Source organism: Enhydra lutris, unplaced genomic scaffold, assembly GCF_002288905.1.
Source record: "Enhydra lutris kenyoni isolate GAN:26980312 unplaced genomic scaffold, ASM228890v2 scaffoldscaffold34, whole genome shotgun sequence".
In the NCBI taxonomy this organism is placed as follows: Eukaryota; Metazoa; Chordata; class Mammalia; order Carnivora; family Mustelidae; genus Enhydra; species Enhydra lutris.
This window is the reverse complement of record NW_019154118.1, coordinates 9,813,309-9,836,553: the sequence shown is the minus strand read 5'-3', so window position 1 is coordinate 9,836,553 and position 23,245 is coordinate 9,813,309. Positions and strand designations below refer to the sequence as shown.

The window sequence follows — 23,245 nt, the reverse complement described above, 5'->3', positions numbered from 1 at the left end:
GCGAGGGCCACGCGCCCAGCCCCGCGCCCTCCTTCGGCCACCATCTCCGCCTCGGATCCCGGCCCGGCACGATGCGGTCTTCCTTGGCTCCGGGTGTCTGGTTCCTGCGCACCTTCTCCAGGGACAGCTGGTGAGCCAGGCTCGGGGAGGGAGGCGCGCCGGGTCCCGGAGCTGCTCCCCGCCGGCCCCGGAGCGCCGGGGGCAGGAAGCGCCGGCGGCCACGCGGGGACCGGCGGGGGACAGTCGGGGCACAGCCCGCCTCGCACACCCCACCGAACCTGGGCTTGCGTGCGGGGCCACAGAGGCCAGGGGCGGATGGAACTGCTGATCCAGGGGCCACAGGAGTTGCTGAGTGGCCCTTTTGCTCTCTCCTACTCCTTGGATAATACGGAGGCCAGAATTCAGTGTCCTGGAACCTCACCCTCGGCGGGGTGGGGTGCCGAGGGACAGACCTCTGAGATCAGAGCCGCAGCTGCTCCTCCGCTGAACCGTCACCCCCGCCCAAGGAGTGCCCGGGCTTCTGCAGTAGCCTCCCTCCTGACCTCGCCGGGCTGTGCGGTGGGGTGGGGGGCTTCCACCTCCTACCCATCAGAGGCCTCACACTGGAGCAGTCTGCTTGGTCTGCACAGTGTTTTGGAGGCATTGTGTTAGTTGCCATCATTTACAAATTGTAAAATTTAATGTAAATAGCCAGACCCCTGGCTTCTCTTAAGAAACTGTAGCAACACGAGGCCTATATTCCCAAATTATATGACTAGGGGTAGAGGATCTCTTTTGGATAGGGTGGGTGCTCTTAAGACAACCAACTTACTGGTTTTAAGACAGAAAATCCTACATACCCAACCCTCTCCCCTGTGGGCAGGCTGGGATGGCTGATCACCCACAGCGCTTGCCAAGGGGTGACAGTCCTCACTGGCGACAGCCCTCAGTCACTTCCAGCCGTCTTCACTCGTTTCCATTACTTCTTTGATCCTTCTGGAGCTTAGGACTGTTAAAATATTTTTCATAAAAAGTTGAAATCATGGCTCTGATAGGTTACAAAAATGAACATGTGTTAAAGATTTTATTTGACTTATAATGAGAGAGGCAGAAAATGTCCAGGAAGGGGGGAAGAGGGAACTACTGTTTCAGTTTGGGAAGACAGAAAGTTCTGGGGACGGATGGTGGGGATGGTTGCAGGGCAATGGAAAGGCACTTCAGGCCCCTGACCTGTACCCTTCACAATGGTAGTATTTATGTGATGTATATCTTACCACAATTAAAAAAGAATCTGAAGAACTTGGCCATTCATAAATCAGGAATATTGAGACAAAACTGACTTTTCCACAGGTTGGGAGAAAAGACTATGAATTGGAGACTGTCATTTCATTCACACAGTTTGTATGACTTAACAGTTACCTGCTGCTTCAAAGCATTATAAAATAGCCCAAAGTCAAGGAAAGGCTAGAATCTGATAACTGGAGGGACGTCCTCTAGACAATGCAGTTTCCCAGGGAAAATTTTTTTTTTTCCTTCCCAAAAGTCTCCCCTACTTTGATCAAAAATACTTGCAAAGATGATTCTTGATCACAAAATAAGGCTGGTATCATTAGATTTGATCTGATTATATATATATATAGGAACAGCAAGAGTGTTCATCTACAGTATGGGCCTTGTTAAGTTGCTTTGCTGGAAGTTTTCATAAGAAATCTTAGACTGGACTTTTAAAAGCCTTTATTTATTTATTATTCTTTATTATTTACTTAGAGATTAGGAAGACAAGACACTGGTTTTCACACTAGGTTTTACCTGCTGTACCTATAAATGTGGGCAAATTCTTCTCTTCTCAAAGTCTCCCAAATACCCTGCGTGACCTGGGCCGGCCAGGGAATGACCTTCCTTATTTGCCTGTAAGGGAGCACAGTAAGCCAGGTTTTTTGGGAGGGTTTTATTAGTATTGGCTCCACATAGTCAATATTAGTTCCTTAAAAGGGGCTGGCTATATTTGATTAAATGATCATCACTGTCAAATATGACATTCCACGTAAGGCCTTGGTTATATAATCAATTTTTCTAATTACATCCGTGTTTAAAAAAAAAGGGCAGGGTGCCTGGGTGGCTTAGTGGGTTTAGCATCTGACTCTTGATCTCCGTTCAGGTCTTGGTCTCCCATCCAATGAGCTGGGGCTCCACACTGGGCATGTAGCCTTCTTAAAGAACACCAACAAAAGGTCAATTTCTTTCTTTTTTTTTTTTTAAGATTTTATTTACTCATTTGACAGACAAGTAGGCAGAGAGGCAGGCAGAGACAGAGGAGGAAGCAGGCTCCCCGCTGAGCAGAGAACCCGCTGTGGGGCTCGATCCCAGGACCCTGGGACCACGACCTGAGCCGAAGGCAGAGGCTTTAACCCACTGAGCCACCCAGGCGCCCCCAAAAGGTCAATTTCTTATTGAACCCTTGCTAATAACCATATTTCTATGAAAAGCAGGAAGCCGCAGCAAAAGTTTCTGAATTTGGGGCAGGTGGGGAGCGGTCTGGTAGGGAGAATAAGAAATGTGCAAGTGTTTTGTTGTAGTTTACAAAAACAGAGTCTACTGAATTGTTTTGGGTTATACACCGCTGAAGAAGAACTAGAAGGGCTTCCTGATATTTCCAGAAAACCGAACATTGTAACATCAACAATATTCTAAACCTAACGACAGCCATCCCTCACCAGTTCACTTGGGCCTCTGTGATTCTTATTCCATTGAATCTTGGGTTAGCAATCGCCTAAACTTGTCTGCTTCTTCCCTGGAGTTCTGGAAGTCCTGCCTCAATCTGCCTTTCAAGATGTGTAAGCAATGCCGTGAGAGGCCTGTACCCCAAGACTGAGTGTCTGGTACAGTGCTTTTCTGAGATAGTTCTCGATTGGTAAAGATCCAACTTTGGGCCTACAGCTGATTGCAGAGCCTTTAGGAAGCATCAAGAGTGAAACAACGGCCCATAGGTGACAGAAACCTAAAGGGGCGTGAATTAACGTATTATGATAGTTTTCAGAAGTGAACAACCTGATGAGAATTTGTGACCAGAATAATGTGGCTAACCAGGAAATGTTCCCGAGATAGGCAAAACAAAATCCAGCCAATTAAAAATCTAGACAGTGTCTAAAAACACAGTAAGGTAAATTCAAAGAAGATGGTGAACATTACATTTTGACTTATAAAAACGAATGAACACAATTTGTATGGAGGAAAAAAATCTTGAGATATTTAAAAATCCTGAGATTGAATTTATATAATATCCCAAGGATATACCAAGAATATCAACTCTGGAGACTCTGTCAGTCTGGAGTAAGTCTTACCCATCTGCATTTTATTTCTATAAGTAAGCTCTATACCTGGTGTGGGGCTCAAACTCACAACCCCCAGATCAGAAGTCCCACTATCTTCCTACTGAGGCAGCCAAGTGCCCCTACACAACATCTATTTTCATAGAACTCCATAGGAAATTCTGATGTCCATCCCGAGTTGAAAACCCCTGACCTAGAAGATGTTCAATTCAAATTAAAGAAGTAAGGTTGCAACCCATGTAGCATTTTAAATCAGAACCAAAATCGTGACTGGTCGCCCTGTATTGTTACCGTTAGACAGGGCTGCCAGGCCACGGATACGTGGTGGCAGATCTTGGACCCGGAGGGCACTGAGAAATCTGGACAAACTGCTCATGTAGCCTACCATTTGTGAACTGTTACTATAAATAGTTACATTTTGCCCTTAGAAATTTAACCTAGACGAGGCTGAGTGTCTCTTCTGATTTCACAACTATTTCCATGCAGTTGGTCGATAGCAACATATCAAATAAAACTAATTATTTGCAGCCCTTCTCTTCTTATTGTTTTAAAGAGTTTATTTATTTATTTGACAGACAGAGATCACAAGAAGGCAGAGAGGCAGGCAGAGAGGCAGGCAGAGAGAGAGAGAGGAAGCAGGCTCCCTGCTGAGCAGAGAGCCCGATGCGGGGCTCAATCCCAGGACCCTGGGATCATGACCTGAGCCAAATGCAGAGGCTTTAATCCACTGAGTCACCCAGGTGCCCCAGCCCTTCTCTTTTTATAAAAAGTGAAAAAGTATTTCCAGGGGCTCTCTTGGGGGTCTCATTCATAGTTTAAGTATGAAAGATGTCCAGAAAGTTTAATTTTATTTTGCATTTAGGACCTCATTTTGGGAAAGCAAAACATCAAAAGTTGTTAGGACATTTGAGTGCTCATCGTGAGTGCCTAAGAAACTTCTTGTCTGCCCATTTGAAAGTGATGATAATACAATAAAAAATAAACTTAGAAGGTAACATTGTAAAGAAACTGAACTGTTTCCTAAAGATCTTTACAAAGTATAGAAAATTATTCTGTAGGACACTGAATGTTTGCCATCTATGCAGATTCCCCAGGAGGTTAAAAAAAAATTTTTTTTTTACATCCTCTCTTTAAGAGCAGACCAATAACCAACATTCAAGGAAATTTTGGCATTTTAGCAGAGAAAACCAGATCCTACTTTTGCATTGGCATATTTGATACTAAAGGAACCACAGCCTCTTTTTGAAAATAATACAAATAAAACAAAAACTGAGCCAGATTTAGACAAAACTTTAACATAATTATTTATTTTCAGACTCCTTATTTGCACGTACTATAATCCAAAGCAAATCAAATTCTGTTTCCACAAACTTCTACAAATGTATCCCTTCAGGTTTTGTCCTTTATTGTCCTCTTTCTTATTTTGGAATGACCGGTCATTTTACTTCAGGATAAAACTTCTTTTTCTCTTCTTAAAAAAAAACACAAAAACAGAAAAACCCACCGTATCTTATCACCGTGTGTGGCAGTTGTACATGTCTGCCGCTATTATTCCTAATGGAGTTTCATCCATATGTATTAATTATACCATTTAGCCAGAGTAACTTCTGTTTTAGAGGAAATAGGGTTGGGGAGGGTAGGTAATTATCAACAGCCTGTCCCACACCAGCATTTTAGAAGAACTCATGAGTACACCTAACACAGCTTTCTACAACCACACGTCATTCAAAGTATGACTCCAACTATGTACTGTGTTGACCAACATCTCCCAGAGTTAAGCCAGATCTGGACTGAAATCCTTTCACCATGGTATGCTTTGTGCAGTTGCCTTCTCTAAGCCTCAGTTTCTACGAGATAAACATGATACGAGAACATTCTTAATTTCCCGTGGCCAGTGAAGGGCCCTGAGTAAGTGTCCTTTTCCTTCTTTCCTGCTGGGTGTAGGGCTGGACTCCTATCACACACTAAGCATTAATGTGGTGCCTACTATAGGCACATTATTATTTTTATTACTTTATTATTTTTATTATCTTGAGCTCTGGGGCTTGTAGTAATGATTAAGACGTGGTCCTACCTTCCTGAAACTAAGGATCAAAGTCTTCTCAGACTTACTGCCTCCCCATGTCCCTCCCCAAAGAGGGCCTTGAAGCAGAAGCGAAGAAAGCAGGTCTAGCTAGACCTTCCTTGACTAGGACACCGGAGGCCGGGTTCACTGTGAGCTTTAGATCCCCTGTCTGTTGAGCAGGCAGGAGCGAAGCCCGCCTCACAGGACCGTGCGAGCATTACGTGAGGCGTCGTGTGTGAAGAACTTAGACCAGGACCAGGCTCACGCGAACCACTGACTGACCCTTAATTACTGACTCTCCTTTTCCTCACTTTTTCGACTACTCTATGCCAGACAGTGTTGATTTGTAGCTCACCGCAAGGCAACGAGTTGTTTCCCCACCTCACCTATGGGTGTCATGAGGCCCAGAGAAGTTCCGCAGCTTGTCCAAACCTGCGTAGTTGGTACGAGCTGGAATTTGCACCCAGGTTAGTCCTTCTCCCAGGGGTCCTTCTGCTCTCCTCCTGCTGAGATTGTGGCAGGGGACATGTCACAGGGTCGGCCGGCCTCACACAGATCACTCCATCCCTTTGAGGCTGCAGGACCTCGTCTATAACGTGGAAATGACCGTGTACCTACACCACAGGGTTCTGGTGAAAGTGAAAAGATGAGGAAATCACGCGGCCCGGGGCCTGGGGCCTGGCTCACGGTCCGTCCTTGGTCACCGCTAAGTGCTCATGCATGTCTTTGGACGGAGGCACGGATCCAGCCTCAGCAGGAGGAGAAGGTGGCCTTGACCCAGGGGATCTGGAGGTGTTCTGAGAAGAGGCCATGGAGCCAGCAACGGCACGGAAGGGAAGACAGCCAGTCTGCTTGGTCTGCTTGGGACTGACCCCGTGTAGCTACAACTGGATGGGGGCAGAGGGGCACGGAGGGAGTGGCCCCCAGAGGCCTGCCTGAGGGAGAGAGGCAGCCGAACTGTGGGAGCAAAAGTTGGAGCCAGAGAGGTTTCTGCCCAGGGAGATGTTACTTCTGCCCCTCCTCTTCTGTGTCAGGCTGGGGCCTGTAGAGTCCTCCCAGCCCTGGGCCTGGCCGGTGCCCCGCCTTCGGGCCCCGCGTCTGCGTGGGCATGTCTGGGGGCAGCTGGGAACATGGGCCTCTGGCCAGAGATGACTGCAGCCGGCGCTCATGGAGCTGGGCCCATTTTCTGGGGCCCTGTGAGGGAGAAGCACTCAGGACAAGGAGAAGAGGAGTCCGTGGGAGGCGGGACAGGCTGGATGAGCAGGAATGGGGGGGGGAGGCTTTGGGCAGGCAGGAAGGCAGGAGCTGTGAACTCCCACATCACTGTTTGTTCCCCACACCCCTGTTTGTTCCCCACACCCTGATCTTCCCCGGTGAGCTGGAAAGGCCAAGGCTGCCAGCTGGACTCCGCTGGAACAGACGGCTCCCCTTCTAGAGTTTACGGAGGGCTCTCTCGGCCAGATCCTAGCGCCCACCCCCAGGGGACACAGAAGCCCTTCGAATACATCCCCAGACCCTGCTGTATGCTGGAGGCTTCCTCACCCCCCACATCTCAATCCTCTGACACTCTTGCGTGCAGGACTCGATTACCTTACTTAAAGAATTTCAAACTGAGGCTTAGACAGTTCAGCAACTCGTTCAAGGCCACAGTCAGCAGCAGGACTCAGTCTCTTTTGGTCTAAGTCTGGCGATCTTTTCCCTGCTCTGCCGGGACCCCGATCAGGTTCCCTGTTGCTGCCTGAGTAGCATTGTCTTGTCTCACTTTCCTGGTAACTATGAAGAAGGGCCACAGAAAGGGGGCCTTAAAATGAGCTGTGGCCGTGAGGGGCTGCTCTGGAAAGGACTGGAGATCCAGATGGAGAAACTGGGGGACGCACTATTATCCCTGCCCCCACCACACGGTCAGAGCTGGTCACACAGCATGACCCTGTGGTCTCCCCTCTCCTGTCACTCGTGATCGCTGCCCTCTCCCCAGCTGCCTTCTGCTTCCTCTTCCCCCCTGCAGTTTCCTCTTTCCCGTCTTGCAGAGCAGACTCATACCTCCCTTGGTTTTGGGAAGAGGATCTGTCTTAGGGCCCGTGGACAGGTCTTGCATGATTGATGTGGTTGGTCAAGGCCTTATTTCTTCCATTCAAATTGTGCCATCTGAGTGCTGAGGTCGGACTGGAGCCATCCAAAAGTAACGACAAGATGGAGGACAGACATCAGGGGGCAGAGTCTCTGAGGGTTCCTGAGTTGGTGTGTATGTAGGGGGGGCAATGCAGCTGCTCTCCTCTTGGCCCCGGGCTCATGCCTCAGACCCCTGACATTTCACACTCTAGGCAGCTAGAGACTCTCGAGGGGAAGTCCATCATCTTGCCTTGCTAGGCAGGACCCCGACTCTGCCATCCCCAGGACATTCCCATCTGTGCTGTTTGCATAATGTCAACCACCTCTTCCAAACCCTTCCAACTCTCATGCTCTTCCAGATGTTTCCAGCTGCCTAGACAACATATCACGCTGGAGCTGAAGCCATGTCTGTCTGCTCACGGTCTCGGGCTTCCCTCACTGAGTCTCCTTGTGCAAGCTTTCCGCTTTCCTAAAAGTGATCATGATCTTATCTGCTCATTTATCCTGCGAAGTCCTGGGCTTCTTGTGGCCACCTGCCAGTCTCTCCCTTTGCTGGAAAGGATCTCGGGACCAAGCTCTGAATCAAGCTGATGTCTCTGAGCAAGCTCTTGAGTCCCAGCTGGAGGAAGGGTGACAAGGAGTGGATTCCTTTGGCTGACTTTCTGCCCCCAGAGGGCTTTGGGCCCGTCCAGCCATGACCTGCCCCTGTCCCACCCTGTATGCTGAAGGCCTGGCTCTGGGCTCAGCCTCTATCCTTTTCAGATCTGTGGAGTCCCAGAACAGGGACATCCAAAGACAGGCCACCAAGTCCCATTTCCTCAGGGCAAGTGCCAAGCTCACCAGCAGCCACAACCAGCCTGTCACCTGGCTACCTGAGCAGCCCTAGATGTCTACTAGCAGCCCCTGGTTGAGGCACGGGGACGTAGAGGGTGGCTGATGAGGGAGCTGAAGTCCTCACTGGCCTTACGGGGTAGGGGTTTGTGATTGGAATGTGATTGGAAAGCAAGGAAGCAGGTACTAGGATTGACTGGGTGGCTACTGGGGAAAGGGTGCTTTTTTCCACCACCTCCTAAGACCAACGTCCCTCTCCTCTGCTGTTTCTTGTTGTTCTGGGTTGTTGTACTGATGGTGGTAACAGGTCCTATGGGGTTTTTGTTTTTAATCCATTGCTGCTTTGGGACACATCGATTGTCCTTACCTCAGAAGAAGTCCCCATGCCGAGTCTGGACTGTCCACTAACAGTTAAGAGATAGGTAGTTCCTCTCACTATCTAATTTGGTTACTGAGTAACCAGTGCTGGGTTGGGGGAAGCTAGGACTCTAAGAAGTACCACTTCCTGCTAACAAAGATTTAGGAGGTCGGTCATGGAGCAGGTGGCCTCACTTGGAACCGTCTGGGGGCCTCACTCTGCCTGGCCTGTCAGCCCAGCCTGGCCCGGGACCTGGGCTGCCATCCCTCCCCTCACAGCCCCCCAGGGCCCACTGCTCCCTTCCTGGGGCCTCTTGGTTGCAAAGAAAGGGCTGGTGAGAAGGGAAGTGAAACCTGTGGTTCTGCACGCCCCGGAGCCCCTCAGCTATCTTTCCTGTGAGAGACTCTGAATCTGGCAGCCTTTGGTCGGCTTAGCTCAGCCCTCTGCCTGATCAATGACCCCAGGCCCTTTGAACGGTGGCACCTTGGCCTTTTTCTCGGAATAGCAGCCAAAGTGGAATGGAATGGAAAAAGGACAGTGGAATGAGAAGTGGACTGGACGGACAGGAGGCCTGGCTCCAAGGGCACTCTGCCCAGCTAGCCGTGGGACTCTGCGCTCCTCCCCACGCCTCTCTGCGGTCCAGGGAGGGAGTCCCAGAAGGCATTGATGCCAGGCCTGACATCACGGCACACCTGAGGGCCTCCTGCCCCACCCCCCACAACCCCCCAGATTCATGACTCTTCTGCTTTCTTGGGTGTCAGCTTTTTTCCTGGAGGTTGAGATCAGAGCAGAAGGAAAGGGCAGGCTGGGCTCCTGGAGGAGGGCAGGGCTGGAATCTCACAGGTCTGGATACTAGTGTGGGCCACTCCTGACCCTCCTTATCTGCTCCCCAGGGAGCATCTGGGCAGGCCGAGGCAGGCCAGAATCTCCACGCCATCCCACTGCGGGCTCAGAGGTGAAGCCGGGTGGGGGAGGGGAGTGTGTGGGGGAAGAGCAGGGGGAGCTGGGAACTGTGCTAGGCCTCTGGGCCCCTGGTCGGCTCTGACCAGCTCCCGGGAGGGCTTCCCGGGCAACACCAGGCTCTGTGGCTGACAAGGGTCTTCCTCACTGCTAGGCCCGTCGTGGGAGAACAGTCAGAGCTGGGAGCCTCAGCGGGGCCTCAGGGATCTGTCAGACGCAGAGGAAATCTGATTTGTCTCCACAGTCAGTGGCTGCATCCATGTAGCTAGTGGCCATGCTGGTTCGGCTGAGCCCCCCGGAAGGGGGGACTTAAAGATGGTCCAACAGGGACCTGGGGACTAGGGGGAGAGTCCTATTGTGTTCACCTGTCTTTGAGTTAGACAGGCTTGGTGCTCTCATCCACGTGCCACTGCTGAGGAAACCAGAGGGGAAAAGATGGAGGGACTTGTCTTCGGTTCCCCAGTACACCAGAGGCAGCCGGCAAAGAACTTAGCTTTTCCCGCCCCAGTGCTTCCCAGACAGGGCACTGGACTGGCTATCTGTGGGGCCATTGTTTCCTCCCAGCCATTCCTCTTTGAGGAAGGCCAGCTGGACACCCTCTTCGAATCCCCTCAGAGAATGGGTTAGGTTAGATTCTACAAGTCCCCAAACTAGGAGGCATGGGCCATATGCCTGTGGCTGGGACCTGGAAAACATGGCTGCCACTAAGCTTTCTGATGTTGGTCACTGTGACAGTCCCTCAGAGTGACCCCCCATTCCCTGGAGAACTCAAGTCCCTGGAGGACCTCTGTGACCCACCCATGTGTCCCTGGGAACTGGTGTTTGCTGTAGAGGAGCATATAATCCAGACCAAATAGTTGGAACTTCGTTCTCAACAGCATGGAGGGCGGCTGGAAAATGTTAAGCCTGGTAATGGGTGGGTGTGTGAGTGTGTGTGACTTGGTTCTCTTGAGAAAATGCACCATGAGGTTGTGGAGAGAGGGGAGTCAGAGAACACGGGTAGGAAGCTCAAGTCCGGGGTTCTCTGAAGGTTCTCAAGAAGGGGCCTGAGAGCCCAACCTAAATCCAGGCTCTTCTGAAATTGGGGGGCAGTGAGTCTGGGGTTTGAAGGCAGTTCCCTAAAGAGGGCAGAGTATCCTACCCCTTAGGTTCATGGAGCTGAGAATGGAAAGAGCTCCAGGGCCCCTTCTCCTCTTTCCTACTCTTCTCCATGAGATCTCAAAAAACCCAAAGCTCTGGATCTTTCCTAATGCCTGCTTCTTCCTCCTGGGTTGTGGGCCCTTTCTGAGGTCTATTTTCCATGTACCGGAAGGAAACCCCTGGCTGCTGACTCATGTCGGCTGATGCTCTCCTGGGGAAGCAGACACTGACTCAGGAGGATGTCGAGGCCCTTCCGCCAGACCCCCAAAGAAGGGCAGGGCCCGGGCGTGGGGTGCACGCTTGAGGGGTGCCTGGCTGAACTGTTCTTTCCATCCCAGGCCGGTCCTTGGGATGAGAAGTGGGGGAAGGAGAGAGCACATGTGATGTGTGAGCCACAGATGGAAAGAATGAGCCTTCTGTCCAGTAGGACGGACCAGACTGGGCCTGGGAAGAGGATGTGGATTCTGGCCCCGGCTTCTCCACTGTTGCTACATTTCCAGAGGTGTCTGGGCTCTGCTCTTCCTGGGCTGCAGCCACTGCTAGGCCTGCTGTGTTCAAAGTTTAAGAGGAGTCGTGAGCTCACTTTAGAGACAAGCCATGGCGGCCTCCCACCTGCTCCCACCATTAAAACCATTGCTGGTATTTTTAAAAACAATTCTACTTGGTTGCTCCCCTGTCTCAGCAGTGTACCCAGACACACACAGGGGCTTCCTGACCTTAGTGAGGTCACAGGACAAGAGAAGTGATGGGAGATGACAGGAGCGGTCTGGGGGAGAGGGGTGCATAATTTGTGTAGTCTAGGGGGCTGGGCCAGCTCTGCTGGAAGGCCACAGGAGTTGGGACCAGAGAGATTGGGCTCTCTGAGCGCGCTGGCCTCTGGGCATCTGTTCCTACCCTCCCCTTGGCCTCTGTCCCAAGGACCTTGTGTCCGGTTGGACCCTGAGCTAGAGCGTCAGCAGTGTGGAGGCCCTGGGGTAGCCAGAGCGGGTCCCCAGGGACACTGCACCTGAATTCCCAGCCGCAGCTGACTTCCCACTAACCCAGACGCCCGCCTCTCCCTGCAGGTTCCGAGGCTTCATCCTGGTGCTGACCTTCTTCATCTACACCTGTTATCACATGTCCAGGAAGCCCATCAGTGTTGTCAAGGTGAGGCTGGCCTGGCGGTGAGAAAGAATGCAGGAGATGCTGAGCTCCCGCAGAAATCAACTCTAGTAGAATGATCTGGAACTTATTCTCTAACTGGAGTCACGGAGATGAACGGCCTTCACATGGCCAACCCTCACTTTTAGTAGTTGTTCTTCTTAGAAAACTTTCCATAGGTGCTCCTTTGGACAGCAGTGTTAACGGGCTGTGGCGGGAACAGGAGGGCAGGGACCCCAGGCTGTATGGGCTCTGCTCAGACTCACCTCGCCCTTCACGGAGGGTCTGATGCGGCCCCTTGTCCCTATGGCGGGTTCCTGCAGGAGCTGCCACAGGAAGGCTCACGCTGTCCATGGTGCAGGCCAGAGTCCTGGCGTGTTTGGGGAGGGAGATGGTTTGCTCGGCTCTGCGCCGAGCGGGCTCTGACGCCGGGAGGTGAGCCCCAACCTGTGCACCCTCTCCCCTCTTCAGAGCCGTCTGCACCAGAACTGCTCGGAGCTGATCAAGCCCATCAACGACAGCCACAGTCTCAATGACACGACGTGGTGTAACTGGGCTCCATTCGGTAGGAAGGGGGCACGCTGCTCTTGTGGCAGGAAGAGGTTGTCTGGGGCCGAAAAGGGTTTCCTGTAAGGGCCCCCAAGCACCAGCTCTCTGTCTCTTCCCTCTGTTTCCAGATAAGAACAACTACAAGGAGTTACTGGGGGCCGTGGACAATGCCTTCCTTGTGGCCTACGCCATCGGCATGTTCATCAGGTAGGGGATGGGCCAAGCCTGTGACTGTCCCAGAGTGGGGGGCCCCAGAGCTGAGGGCTCCCCCAGGTGGACGGGAGGCAAAGACATGGGCACACACCACCAGCGCCTGGCCATTCTCCTTCCCTACCCGTGGTCACCCAGCCGACTCCTTCACCTGGCAGACTCCTGTTTTCTGTAGCTTCTTCTCCTGGAAAGCGTCTCCTCTGAGGTTACTCTCGTAGATGACAGTGGCAGTGGGATGGCTGGAATATGGGTTTTTTTTCCTGAACTGGGATCCTTTGTGGGTAGCCGTGGATACGGACATGGCTAGGAAAACCGCCAGCCTCTCCTAGGCCTAAATTAGCCCAGCAAGCATGGCTTTGGCAGAGTGAGCCTGCTGTCTGGTGTCAGGAACCAAACTGCCTTCCAGTGGCTCACAGCCTAACAGAGGGGCCTGCTTCATAGCTGGTTCCAAACCAGTGTGGTGGCTTGGTGACCAAGGATGGCGGTGCCACACTCACTCGGAGGAGAGGCGCAGGCCACGGGACTGAGAGGGGAAGGAGGAGGGAGAGTTCAGTCGTAGAGTGCTGAGTTGCACGTGTGGGGAGGCAACCAAGTGAAGATGTCCGGAAGGCATCTGGGTGTGACCCCACAGTGGGAGAGGTCAGAATGGAAGTTACCCAGTTGGAGCCATGTAACTTGTAGGCAGTCGTCGGAGCCATAAATTTTGTACAAGGGACTGCGCCCCAGGGAAAATCTGTGAGAAGGAGTGGTCAGCCAAGGGCAGAGGGGTGAGAAGGCCAAGGGGAGAACATTTCAAGGAGCTTGCTCAGCAGTGGCAACTGAGACAGCAAAGTCCAGTGAGTGGAGACCCAAGGGCCTCTCTGGCAGGTGGCAGGCAGCACAGAAGTCATCGGTGGTCACCTGGGCCAGAGGCAGCTCGTGATTAACCACAGATCCAACTCTCTTCTCCAGCGGAATTTTTGGGGAGCGGCTCCCCCTCCGTTACTACCTTTCAGCTGGAATGTTGCTCAGCGGCCTTTTTACCTCGCTCTTTGGCCTTGGATATTTCTGGAACATCCATGTGCTCTGGTACTTTGTGCTTATCCAGGTACGAGCCCCCGTCTTGCACTCAGACCTCTGCTCCATCGTGGGGAAGGTTGCGGAGGCCGATAGTGTTGTGGTTGGTTGGGGTTGGTGGGGGCTGGGGAGGGCCCCGCAGCCCGGGAGGGGGCAGAGGGAGTCTGCAGCATGGCCCAGGCCTGTCCCACTCATCTCCAGTCTCCCCACAGATCTGTAACGGACTTGTCCAGACCACCGGCTGGCCCTCTGTGGTGACCTGCGTTGGCAACTGGTTCGGGAAGGGAAAGTGAGTGTGGGGAGGGAGGAGGAGCGGAAGGTAGGCAGGGAGGGCTATGGGGAGTGAGGAGGTCTCTCATGGCCTCTAGTACAATTTCAGGGTGAAAGGTTAGAAACTTAGGTCTGTCTTGCTGATTTTCACATTTAGTTCAATGTTTTAGTGGCTGAAAAGCATTACTGATTTTTCTCATGGTTAAGATTTTAGTCCACAAAACAGGCCACCCTTGTTACGCTTTTTCCTCATAATTGACTAATTTCCATTTTGCATGAAGACAAAAATGAAACCTATAAAACATTATTATTATTTTGTACTTGAACTGGCTTTTGTGCAAAAAAAAAAGTTGCTTTCAAGCGGGGTTTCTCCAGCTCAGCCCTACTAGACATTTGGGGCTGGTCCCTCTTTGCCGTGGGGCGACCTTACACAGGATGGGATGTGTAGCAGCATCTACCCGCTAGATGCCAGAAGCATACCCGGAGCTGGGACAGTTAAAAACCCCCAGACACTGCCTGTGTCCCCTGGAGGCGGGGTGGCCTTGCTTGAGGACCCAGATTTGGAGTAGCAGCCCCAGGACAAGAGGGAAGAGAGGAGTGGGGGCCGGAAGTGCTCGGGGTGGGGGGAGCTCCATCTGGGAGGCCTGTGCGAGCTGGCTGCAGTCGCTGGCTGAGGGGAGCAGGACCCCCGGCCTTGGCTGACCCTTGCTTGGCACCTGGCAAGCCCTTCCCCACCTCCCCCCATGCTGTCTTTGGGCCAGGGCGGGGGTGATGAACCCTGTGCTTCTGTTTTGACTTTCTTTTATTCTTCTCCCGTCTTTCCTGATCCTGACCCCCTCCCCTCCAGGCGGGGGCTCATCATGGGCATCTGGAACTCACACACATCCGTGGGCAACATCCTGGGCTCCCTGATCGCTGGCGTCTGGGTGAATGAGCACTGGGGCCTGTCCTTTGTGGTGCCAGGCATCATCACCGCTGCCATGGGCATCCTCACCTTCCTCTTTCTCATTGAATGTGAGTGGCCCCCGCCCTCCCTACGGGGCTCAGAACTGAGCCTCCCCCGTCTCCTCCTGGGGCCTCGGGGAAGGCAGCTGGCCCTGGGGGAGGACTACTGGTGTGTGTGTGGCCTGGGACTAGCCGCCTCTCTGGGCTTCAGCCTTTTTTCTTTTTTCACTTATAAAAGAAGACGAAGAGGGAGACGAACAGCCTTTACTTGCTATTGGTTCAGGGCTGGGGGGCTGAACAGTTGGCCTGTGGTTGCCTGGCAAGTGCTGGCTCTGATGTGTGAGCGGGGGGAGTGGGAGGTGATGGGATCCTCATCACTTGCTGTCCTCTTCCCCATTCTCCGATGGCCTTGGGAGACAGCTCAGCCCACCCTTGTGGACTTGGTAGCCAGAGAATGGGGACCCACAAGGCCCTTAGTGACACCAGTGGCGTTAGGGGAGCCAGGCCTGGAAGGTGCCTCCCGAGCCCGGGTTCCAGGCTCCCTCTTGCTGGGAACGAGACTGGCCATTAACTTGGTGGCTGGGGGTGGGCCTGCTGGGAAGCTTCTTAGAAGGTTGGGTTTTTCTTTCAGACCCAGAAGATGTGGACTGTGCGGCTCCCCAGCACCACACTAGTGTGAGCCTCCCCGCCTGTGACTCCATCCACGGGGGCAGGTCCCAGAGAGGACTGGGGGGTGGTAGGGGCATGTGCGCCCACAGTTAGCTCACAGGCTCAGTGTCAGGACCTCAGGGTGGCTCCATGACAGCCTGATGGGGCCTGGTGGGACATTCGTTCAGTCGCTGAGGGGGGCGCGGACCTCCTCCAGCTTGGGAGCCTCTGCCTGCTGCTTGGGTTGTCCCCCCAGCCGGCGGGAGGTGGCCTTTGGCTGTGCTCCCAGCCGGGGCTCCTCTCTGTTCAGAATGGGCTGGAAGAGAACCCGGACAGCCCTGAGGACCTGGGGAATGGTCCCTGCACCAACAAGGAGAGCAGCCTGGAGAGCGCGGCCAGGTGCTCCAAGGAGCCAAGGGCGCAGCCTGCGGCCATCAGCTTCCTGGGGGCGCTCCGCATCCCGGTGAGAAGTCCATGGCCTGGAGGGCAGCACGGGGCTCTCTGGATGTCCCCACTGGCTGTCGGGAGATGGTGGGGCTCGGGGGGCTCTAGGGCTTGGTGTGAGGTGTGAGGGTGAGGAGCCAGCTCGGGGAGGGTAACATGGGAGGGTGGTCTTCACACAGCCTTTGAACAAGACTGGAGATGTGCTTTGTGCAGTAGTTCAGGGGGAGGGGGGCGGCTGCTGAGTTCCTTCTGGGGCTACTCCTGGCCCGGGGCGTCTGGCATGCCTTTCCAACACCCTCTGTCATGCTCCGCAGGGTGTGGTGGAGTTCTCCTTGTGTCTGCTTTTTGCCAAGCTGGTCAGCTACACCTTCCTCTACTGGCTGCCTCTCTACATCTTCAACGTGGGTGAGGACAAGGGGCAGAGGGGCGGGAGGGCTCTCTGAGGAGGCACATGATGCATGGGATTCCAGAACACCATTGGGATGTCCGTGCACCCTCTCCTAGGGCAAAGGGAGACTTTTGAAATTTATTTTTCCATTGGAAGTTAGACCTCATACGTTACCTCAGAGACCCTGATTCCAGACACCTTTCTTCCCTTGGACCAAAGTTGGGGGTTTGGAACTCAGAGATGTGCTCTGTCATCCTTCCTGACTTCCTCTCCAGCCCTTGTGTGTAGGAGAACCCACCTCCATCCAGCTGGCTTGGCTCACAGATGAGGGGGGCTGGATGGTTCGGGGACAGGTCTGCCTTTGAATGCCACCCCCCCACACACACACACATACAGGAAGAGGGCCCGGTGAGCTACCCCACTGCCTGAAGCCTGAAGTGAGCACCGCTCTCCTCTCCCCAAGGACTGCCGGGAACCTCCCAGGACTGACATCTGGTGCCTGGGTCAGCGGCACTGCCCTCCTTCGGGGCCCGCTCTAGCCCGCCCCTACCCTCAGAGCTCTGCCAGGGCTGGGCCCTCTGCCCCTCAGCTGCTCTGCTCCCTCCAAGCCCTGTGGGAGGACCCCAAAGGCTGCTTTGCAAGCGCTGTACTTGCTCTGAATAGGATGCCCTGGGGCTTATGCAAGGCCAAATCCCAGCCCCTGACTTGACCAACAGCCCGTCATCGGGCCTCTCTCAAAGATAAGAGGGAGCAGCACGCCAGGACAGCTCTTGGTTTTGTGGCCTTGGTGCCAGCTTCAGAGTAGGAGTCAACCTTGAGGCTTAGGCTACAATTCCAGCTTCTGGATCTTGCTCTTTCTAATCCAAGGACAAGACTTGGGACCTGAGGTCCCCATTTGCCTCTGAGTCTCCTTCCTGGCTCTGTGTATTAGCAGAGACCTCCCATGGATATGGAGCCTCCTGGTGGAGGCTGGCCAGGAGCTCAGGAGCAGAGCACAACTAGGGCTGGTGAGACCAGCAGTGTCCCCTCCTCCCCCCGGGCCAAGGTGGCCTAGTCTGACAGGGTTCTCCTGGGCCAGACCCCAGTGCTTTCAGGGGAAGGCTTTTCTGAGAGGTCAGAGCCAGCCTGCAAGGGGAGAAAAAGTACAGGATGGGGTGTAGGGGGAGACTGCTGCAAATTTACTTGTGACTCTGGCCAACGACTTCCCATGGGTCCTCACTCCTTCCTCTGAAACCGGAGGCAATGGGACTGGGTCAAGTGTTCTGTAGGGCTTTTTCTGGCCGTGGCACTCCATGTCGCCTGCTCCGAGCCCCGCTCTGACTATATTTGTGTTTTCCACAGCTCACTTTAGCGCCAAACAGGCTGGGGACCTGTCGACCCTCTTCGATGTTGGTGGCATCATGGGTGAGGCCCTGCCCTATTCTGCCCTGGGCAGTATTCCCCTATTCCCCTTTTGTCTTGTGGGGGTGCAGAAGGAAGGGACAGGTCCAATGTGATGTGAATTGGGCAGGTGGCATCAGAGAAAAAAGGGCTCCTACCCAGCTGGGGAGACCTCAGAAAGTTGACCCTCGTGTTTGATCTTCCCATAAAAGCAGTGGGTGCGGGGAGGGCTTCAGAGGGAGAAGTTCTACTGGTTCTGGATGCCCATGCCCAGGCTAGCATTGGGTGGAGCGATGGGACAAAGCAATGGGGCAAGACTTGGGGTGCCGCATTAGTGGGCGGCTATGCTCCCACTGGGAGCAGCTGGGTGTGAGTTGGTCTGTATTCTAGGCGGCATCATGGCGGGGCTCATCTCCGACCACACCAACGGCAGGGCCACCACCTGCTGTGTCATGCTGATCTTGGCTGCCCCCATGGTGCGTATAACCTCAAGAGCAGAGCGCACGTGCTCACGTGTACCTGTGCGGGCTGTTGCAACGTGTGCGTACCTGGGCGTGGATGCCCACGCCTATCTCTCTGCGTGCATGCACGTCCATGTGCACGCCAGGGGAGGAGAAGCTGGGGGCGGCACAGTCTCCAAGATTCAGACTGAGGATTCTGGAAAGGGGTTAGCAAGGATTTGGCCTTGGTGGAGAAGAGGGAGGCCAGCAGCTGAACTTCCTAACTCAGGAAAGAATAGGAAATTCAGGTTGGGTGTGAGAGAAGCCTTTTTGAGAAACAGGAAACAACAGATTTCTACATCTTAGACCCTCCATCCCAGGAACCATTAAAGACCAAGAGTTCTGGAGTAAGGTGGACTTCTGGGGTTCCCTGGGAGGAGAGGGTGTGCCAGACTCCCAGTCTAACCCACACAGCCCATGGGGAGGCCTGGGTGTGACCCTGCCTCTCCCTTTTCCTCTCTCAGATGTTCCTGTATAACAACATTGGTCAGAACGGGATTACCAACTCTATAGGTGAGGGGGTGGCTGCAAGTCGAGCAGCGCAGAGGAAGAGCATTGCCTTGGGGTCCCCAGGAAGCCACTTGGGGGCATTGGTGGGAGGCACAGGGAAGTGGAGGCTCTTGGCCTGACACCTGGGGGTTTCACCTGCTTTGGGGCTGGGGCGGGAGGAGGCCTCTCATCCCTAACGAGCTGTCTCCGTCACTGCCTCAGTAATGCTGATCATTTGTGGGGCCCTGGTCAATGGTCCTTACGCACTCATCACCACCGCCGTTTCTGCTGACCTGGTAAGAAACTGGGGCCGGGGAGGACTCTGGGAGCTTGGTCAGGGCCTGGGCACATCTCTAGGTCCAATATCCCACATTCCCACCCCCTCCCTGGTGCACAGAGATCCTGGTGTAGGAGAGCCTTAAAGTCCTCCAGAGTCTGCCATCACTGCCCCCCCCCACCAAACTCCAAGCCCCAGTTGCTGCCTTGCCCCAGGTTAGCCCCATCCTGGTCCTGGTGCTGCCTCTCTGGTTGGCCTCTCCATGCTGTTCTCTCTCCCCAGGGAACTCACGAGAGCCTGAAGGGCAATGCAAAGGCACTCTCCACCGTCACAGCCATCATCGACGGCACTGGGTCCATAGGTCTGTGACTCTAGTTTTTGGCCCTTGGCAGCTGAGCCCTGAGCCTCGTGTTGAGCACACTTCTCGGAATGCCACTCTCGGGTGGGCGGGCTGCTTAGGGCCCGTTGTTGGGTGCCCCTATCTGATGTTGTGTTCTGTGCAGGTGCGGCTCTGGGGCCTCTGCTGGCTGGACTGATTTCCCCCACAGGCTGGAACAACGTCTTCTATATGCTCATCTCTGCCGACGTTCTGGCCTGCTTGGTACGAGATCTTGGGGGCACACAGATGGGTATGGGTGGAGTTGACTCTTCTGTCCTGCCAGGCTGGAATCCTGGAGTTCCAAAGCGTTGACCATGAGGGGCTCTGAGAGCAGCTGCCCGACACTCAGAACCCCTTTCCTTCCATGGGTGACCCCCACCACATGAAACTGTGTGCCACCACCTTCCTTCCTGCCAGCTCCCCCCACCCCAGTCACCTAGCACTGGGGACTAACCATGTGGTCAAGGCTAATGTCGCCCTCCCCCTCCCTCTGTGCCTCCGACCCCCCACAGCTCCTCTGCCGGTTGGTGTACAAAGAAATCCTTGCCTGGAAGTCATCTTTGAGCAGAGACAGAGGGTGAGTCCCCAGACAGCTGCAGCCCCACCTCCCCAACCCCACTACTTGCGGGAGTGAAAACCGGTGTTCACTTCTCCGCACCCAGCCTGAGCCCACCTGATTTCCGGACTGGGGCCGGACCCTGGAGGTGCTCCACGCCCCGTCCCTCCACCACGCTAATGTGTCCTCTGTTGTCCCCATGTGTCTCCATAGCTCTAGTCTGGCCCTAACCCACCCGCGGTAGTATTTTCCTCAAGTCCCATGACTTTTGTGAGTATTGTCTTCAAGTCGGTGGCTGACGTGCCCTTCGAGTGGGGCCTGCATGCAAATGCTTTCTCTTCCAGTGTGATTTTTTTCCCAACTTTCTCTTGTTTCTCGGGGGCCAGCTCTGGAGACTCTCCACCCGAGCAGAGCATGGTGCTTGGAAGTGTTTCCTGAGCAGCCCGAGCTGCCCCAGGGGCTGGCAGACTCTTCTCCTCCGGGCGAGTGGTAGGGCTTTTTGCTGTACTCCTAGGACAGAGGTGAGATCCAGGCAAATTGTTTTCGCTCTGAACAAAGACTCTGAGCCCTACATGCCTCTTAGAATTCAGAATCCAGGATCATCTGGCCCCTCGGCCTGGGGTGTACAGAAAAAAGCAAAACCAATCACAGTCTCTGGGATAAAATTCCGATCAAGCGTCGGTGGCTGGCCTGGTGTGCTCTCTGTCCATTGCCCTGTGGTGGTGGGTGTGGAGGCCGCATGGACAGGGCAGTGGCCGGGGCAGAGCCAGCAAAAGGCTGGGCCGTGTGCTGGTGCTGAGGGAAATGTTCCCTCCGGACTTTCTGGCTCAGCTTCTGAGCAGGAGGTCCTGGTTAATGAGGAGCCGGCCAGAGTTGGATCTAGTCCTGGATGGTAAACGTGTGCCAACAACCCCCGGGGGTCAATGGTGACCAGCACAGTAGCCGGGGAAACTCTTCTCCTGAAGGATGGCATCTTCCACGTTCAAGGGTAGAAAACCTGAGAGCAGGAGGCATAGCAGAGTATCTATCCCACCTGCCCTGGAGGAGGGAGCAGGGCGACTTGTCCCCTCCCCTCGCCTGCCTTCTTGGGCCTGGCCTGAGGGGAGACTGGGAGGTTAAGAAAAGTAGCAGGAAGCGGGGAGAGGAATATTTAGTCAGCATCTGCTCCCTGCCTGGAGTTGAGTCTGCCTTCAGACGCAGCTGCTTACCTGTCAGGCACTGTGAGACATCGGTTCTGTCATCTAGAGTAGAGAGAACAGAGGCTCAGGACAGGGAATGTGACTGAGGCCTTCAGCTGAGCCTCAGTTTGAACCCAGGTGTGTGGGGCTTGCTTTCCTCTGTACTCTCGCCACGCGGAGCTGGGCGGGCTCTGAGGAAGGCTGGAGCAGGGGGAATGGAGGAACTTGCTAGGGCAAGGGGACCACTGGGCCTAGAACCAGAAATCCCTGGACGGTCCCGACTTCTCAACTCACTTGCATTGATAAGACCGTGGGCATGGCCTCTGTGCCCCCACATCCTTCTGTGTGTAACTGGGGGTGCTCAAACCTAAGCCACAACCACTCGATCAGAGGCTGAGACGGGATGGGATCTGGGATCCCATTTGTCAAACTGTCAGGTGTGGCACCAACATGGCAAAGCTTTCATTATCCTGCTGACTTGCTAATTTGCCACTGAAGGGGAGGAAGGGAGCCCTAATGACAGAACAGGGATGAGAGGCAATTATTAAGGGACCCTACAAACCTGCCTTCCCTGTACCCCTCACTGGGGCAGGAGCTTATAAACCTGTCTGTGTCTTACTTTCTCTTCCCTTGCCTCTCACCCCTCCTGTAGGTATAAAGAGATATGAAGCCCTGATTCGCAGAGAAGCACGGAGGGCCCCAGCTGATTCCCAAAGTGCTCTCCCCCGACCCCCTCATGGGGGCAAGACAATGGAACCCACCACAGACGGGCTGACAGGGCCTCTGAGGGGCTGGGAGGTTCTCCTCGGGAAGGGGCCTGCCAGCAGGAGGACTCACAGCCCTGAGCTCCAGAAGCTGCAAAGCAGAAGGGTTGGGGATCAGAGCTGAGTGGTGTCTCCAGCTTGGTAAGGGAAGAATATGCTCAGACTCTTGCTTGTTCAGATTCCGAGGCAGGGGCTGGACATGGGCCAAGGCCTGGCAAAGGTGTGTCTCTCCTTCCCGTGTGGAAAGCGAGCCTCGGTGCTCAGCCTATACCTGTCCGTGGATTTCTGACCCTATTTGAGAGCCACCAAGCCTCTCTTCCTTCCTTTGTCCATAAGCCAGCTTTCTCGTGTATTTCCCATGTCAGAACCTCTTCTACCCTGCATTTGATCCCGACTCCTGACCCGAGTCGATTAAAGTGTTATTACTGTATTCTGTGGGACCAGGACCAGGGAGAGGCAAAGGAGGTGCCACTCTTGAGCCCAGGGCTGGGCTTCCCCCGCCCCAGTCTCGTCCCAGCCCTCCACGTCCCCAGGGGAGGAGCACATGTCAGAACAGCGCAGGGAGGGGGCAGGCCGGACTAAAGCCACAGGGGCCAGTGGCCACCGAGTGCTCACCGCACATGAGCCCTGCTCTGGGAACAGAGTAGATGGTGGGCACGAAGACGGACTTCCGCCCGAGCACAGGCCCCAGGGTGACGAGACTAGGAAGAAGGAAGCTGCCTGGCTCATTCAGCCACTGTCCCAAGGGCAGTGGCCTGAGCTCTCTGCGGCCTGCCTCCCCTTCCCCCGTGTTCCTGCCTTACTTCTCCTGCCCACCCCACCCCAGAGTGCTGCCTGCCAGGCTAGCCCTTGGCATTGCTCCCTGACCTCCGAAGCCACCCATCAGCACAATACAGATCCTTTTTGCCAGCCGGGCCTGTACTCATCCTTGTCAGGGCCTGGCACGGCCGCGCGGGCTGTCACGTTCCCAGGCTGGGGCTGGCCACAAGCGGGCCTCCCTAAGGACATGCTCGTGACCACACGGTGGGGGGCGGGGGCCTGTGGGGCTCAGCAGGAGCTAGAGCCCCACACAAGGTGCAGCTGTGGCATTAACGGGGACGCTGGGGGCGGGGCAACAGTGACGCAGCTTGTACACACCGCCCTGGTGACGAACTGACACTCACTCGGGTTTGAAACAGGTGATGGTCCACGATCTCTGGGTCGTCGGGTGCCCCCTGGGGCGGTGCTGCAGGTCATGGCCTTACTCCAGCTTTCTTGGAGCCTTCTTTCCGAACAGAGGCATCTGAGCGGCTCGCTGAGGA

General features: G+C 54.5%; 1 protein-coding gene across 3 annotated transcripts; it reads left to right on the top strand.

Annotated features, from left to right (window-relative positions):
• On the top strand, positions 1-23,033 carry LOC111153958 (solute carrier family 37 member 2). Of its 3 annotated transcripts, none has more exons than XM_022513312.1 (18): positions 1-130; positions 11,836-11,917; positions 12,383-12,476; positions 12,589-12,667; positions 13,622-13,757; positions 13,939-14,015; positions 14,844-15,010; positions 15,573-15,616; positions 15,900-16,052; positions 16,348-16,438; positions 17,763-17,825; positions 18,192-18,277; positions 18,766-18,814; positions 19,013-19,086; positions 19,350-19,428; positions 19,571-19,668; positions 19,959-20,023; positions 21,833-23,033. In XM_022513312.1, exons 1-18 carry the CDS (start codon positions 72-74, stop codon positions 21,846-21,848), a joined length of 1,512 nt encoding a protein of 503 aa, XP_022369020.1. In that variant the 5' UTR covers positions 1-71; the 3' UTR covers positions 21,849-23,033. The 3 variants fall into 3 exon arrangements, with proteins under 3 accessions (XP_022369020.1, XP_022369022.1, XP_022369021.1); XM_022513314.1 differs by lacking the exon at positions 21,833-23,033 and adding an exon at positions 20,216-20,246 and having other exon boundaries at positions 31-130; XM_022513313.1 differs by lacking the exon at positions 21,833-23,033 and adding an exon at positions 20,216-20,246 and having other exon boundaries at positions 31-130; positions 15,879-16,052.
• The last annotated feature ends 212 nt before the right edge of the window (positions 23,034-23,245 follow it).

What these genes read in the sequence shown, in the direction of transcription:
- LOC111153958 (XM_022513313.1), top strand. Translation starts at nt 72, where the DNA reads ATGCGGTCTTCCTTGGCTCCGGGTGTCTGGTTCCTGCGCACCTTCTCC. An exon ending in GCCATCGGCATGTTCATCAG is followed by an intron (nt 12,668 to 13,621) that starts GTAGGGGATGGG and finishes TCTCTTCTCCAG; the next exon opens with CGGAATTTTTGGGGAGCGGC. An exon ending in CGGGATTACCAACTCTATAG is followed by an intron (nt 18,815 to 19,012) that starts GTGAGGGGGTGG and finishes TCACTGCCTCAG; the next exon opens with TAATGCTGATCATTTGTGGG.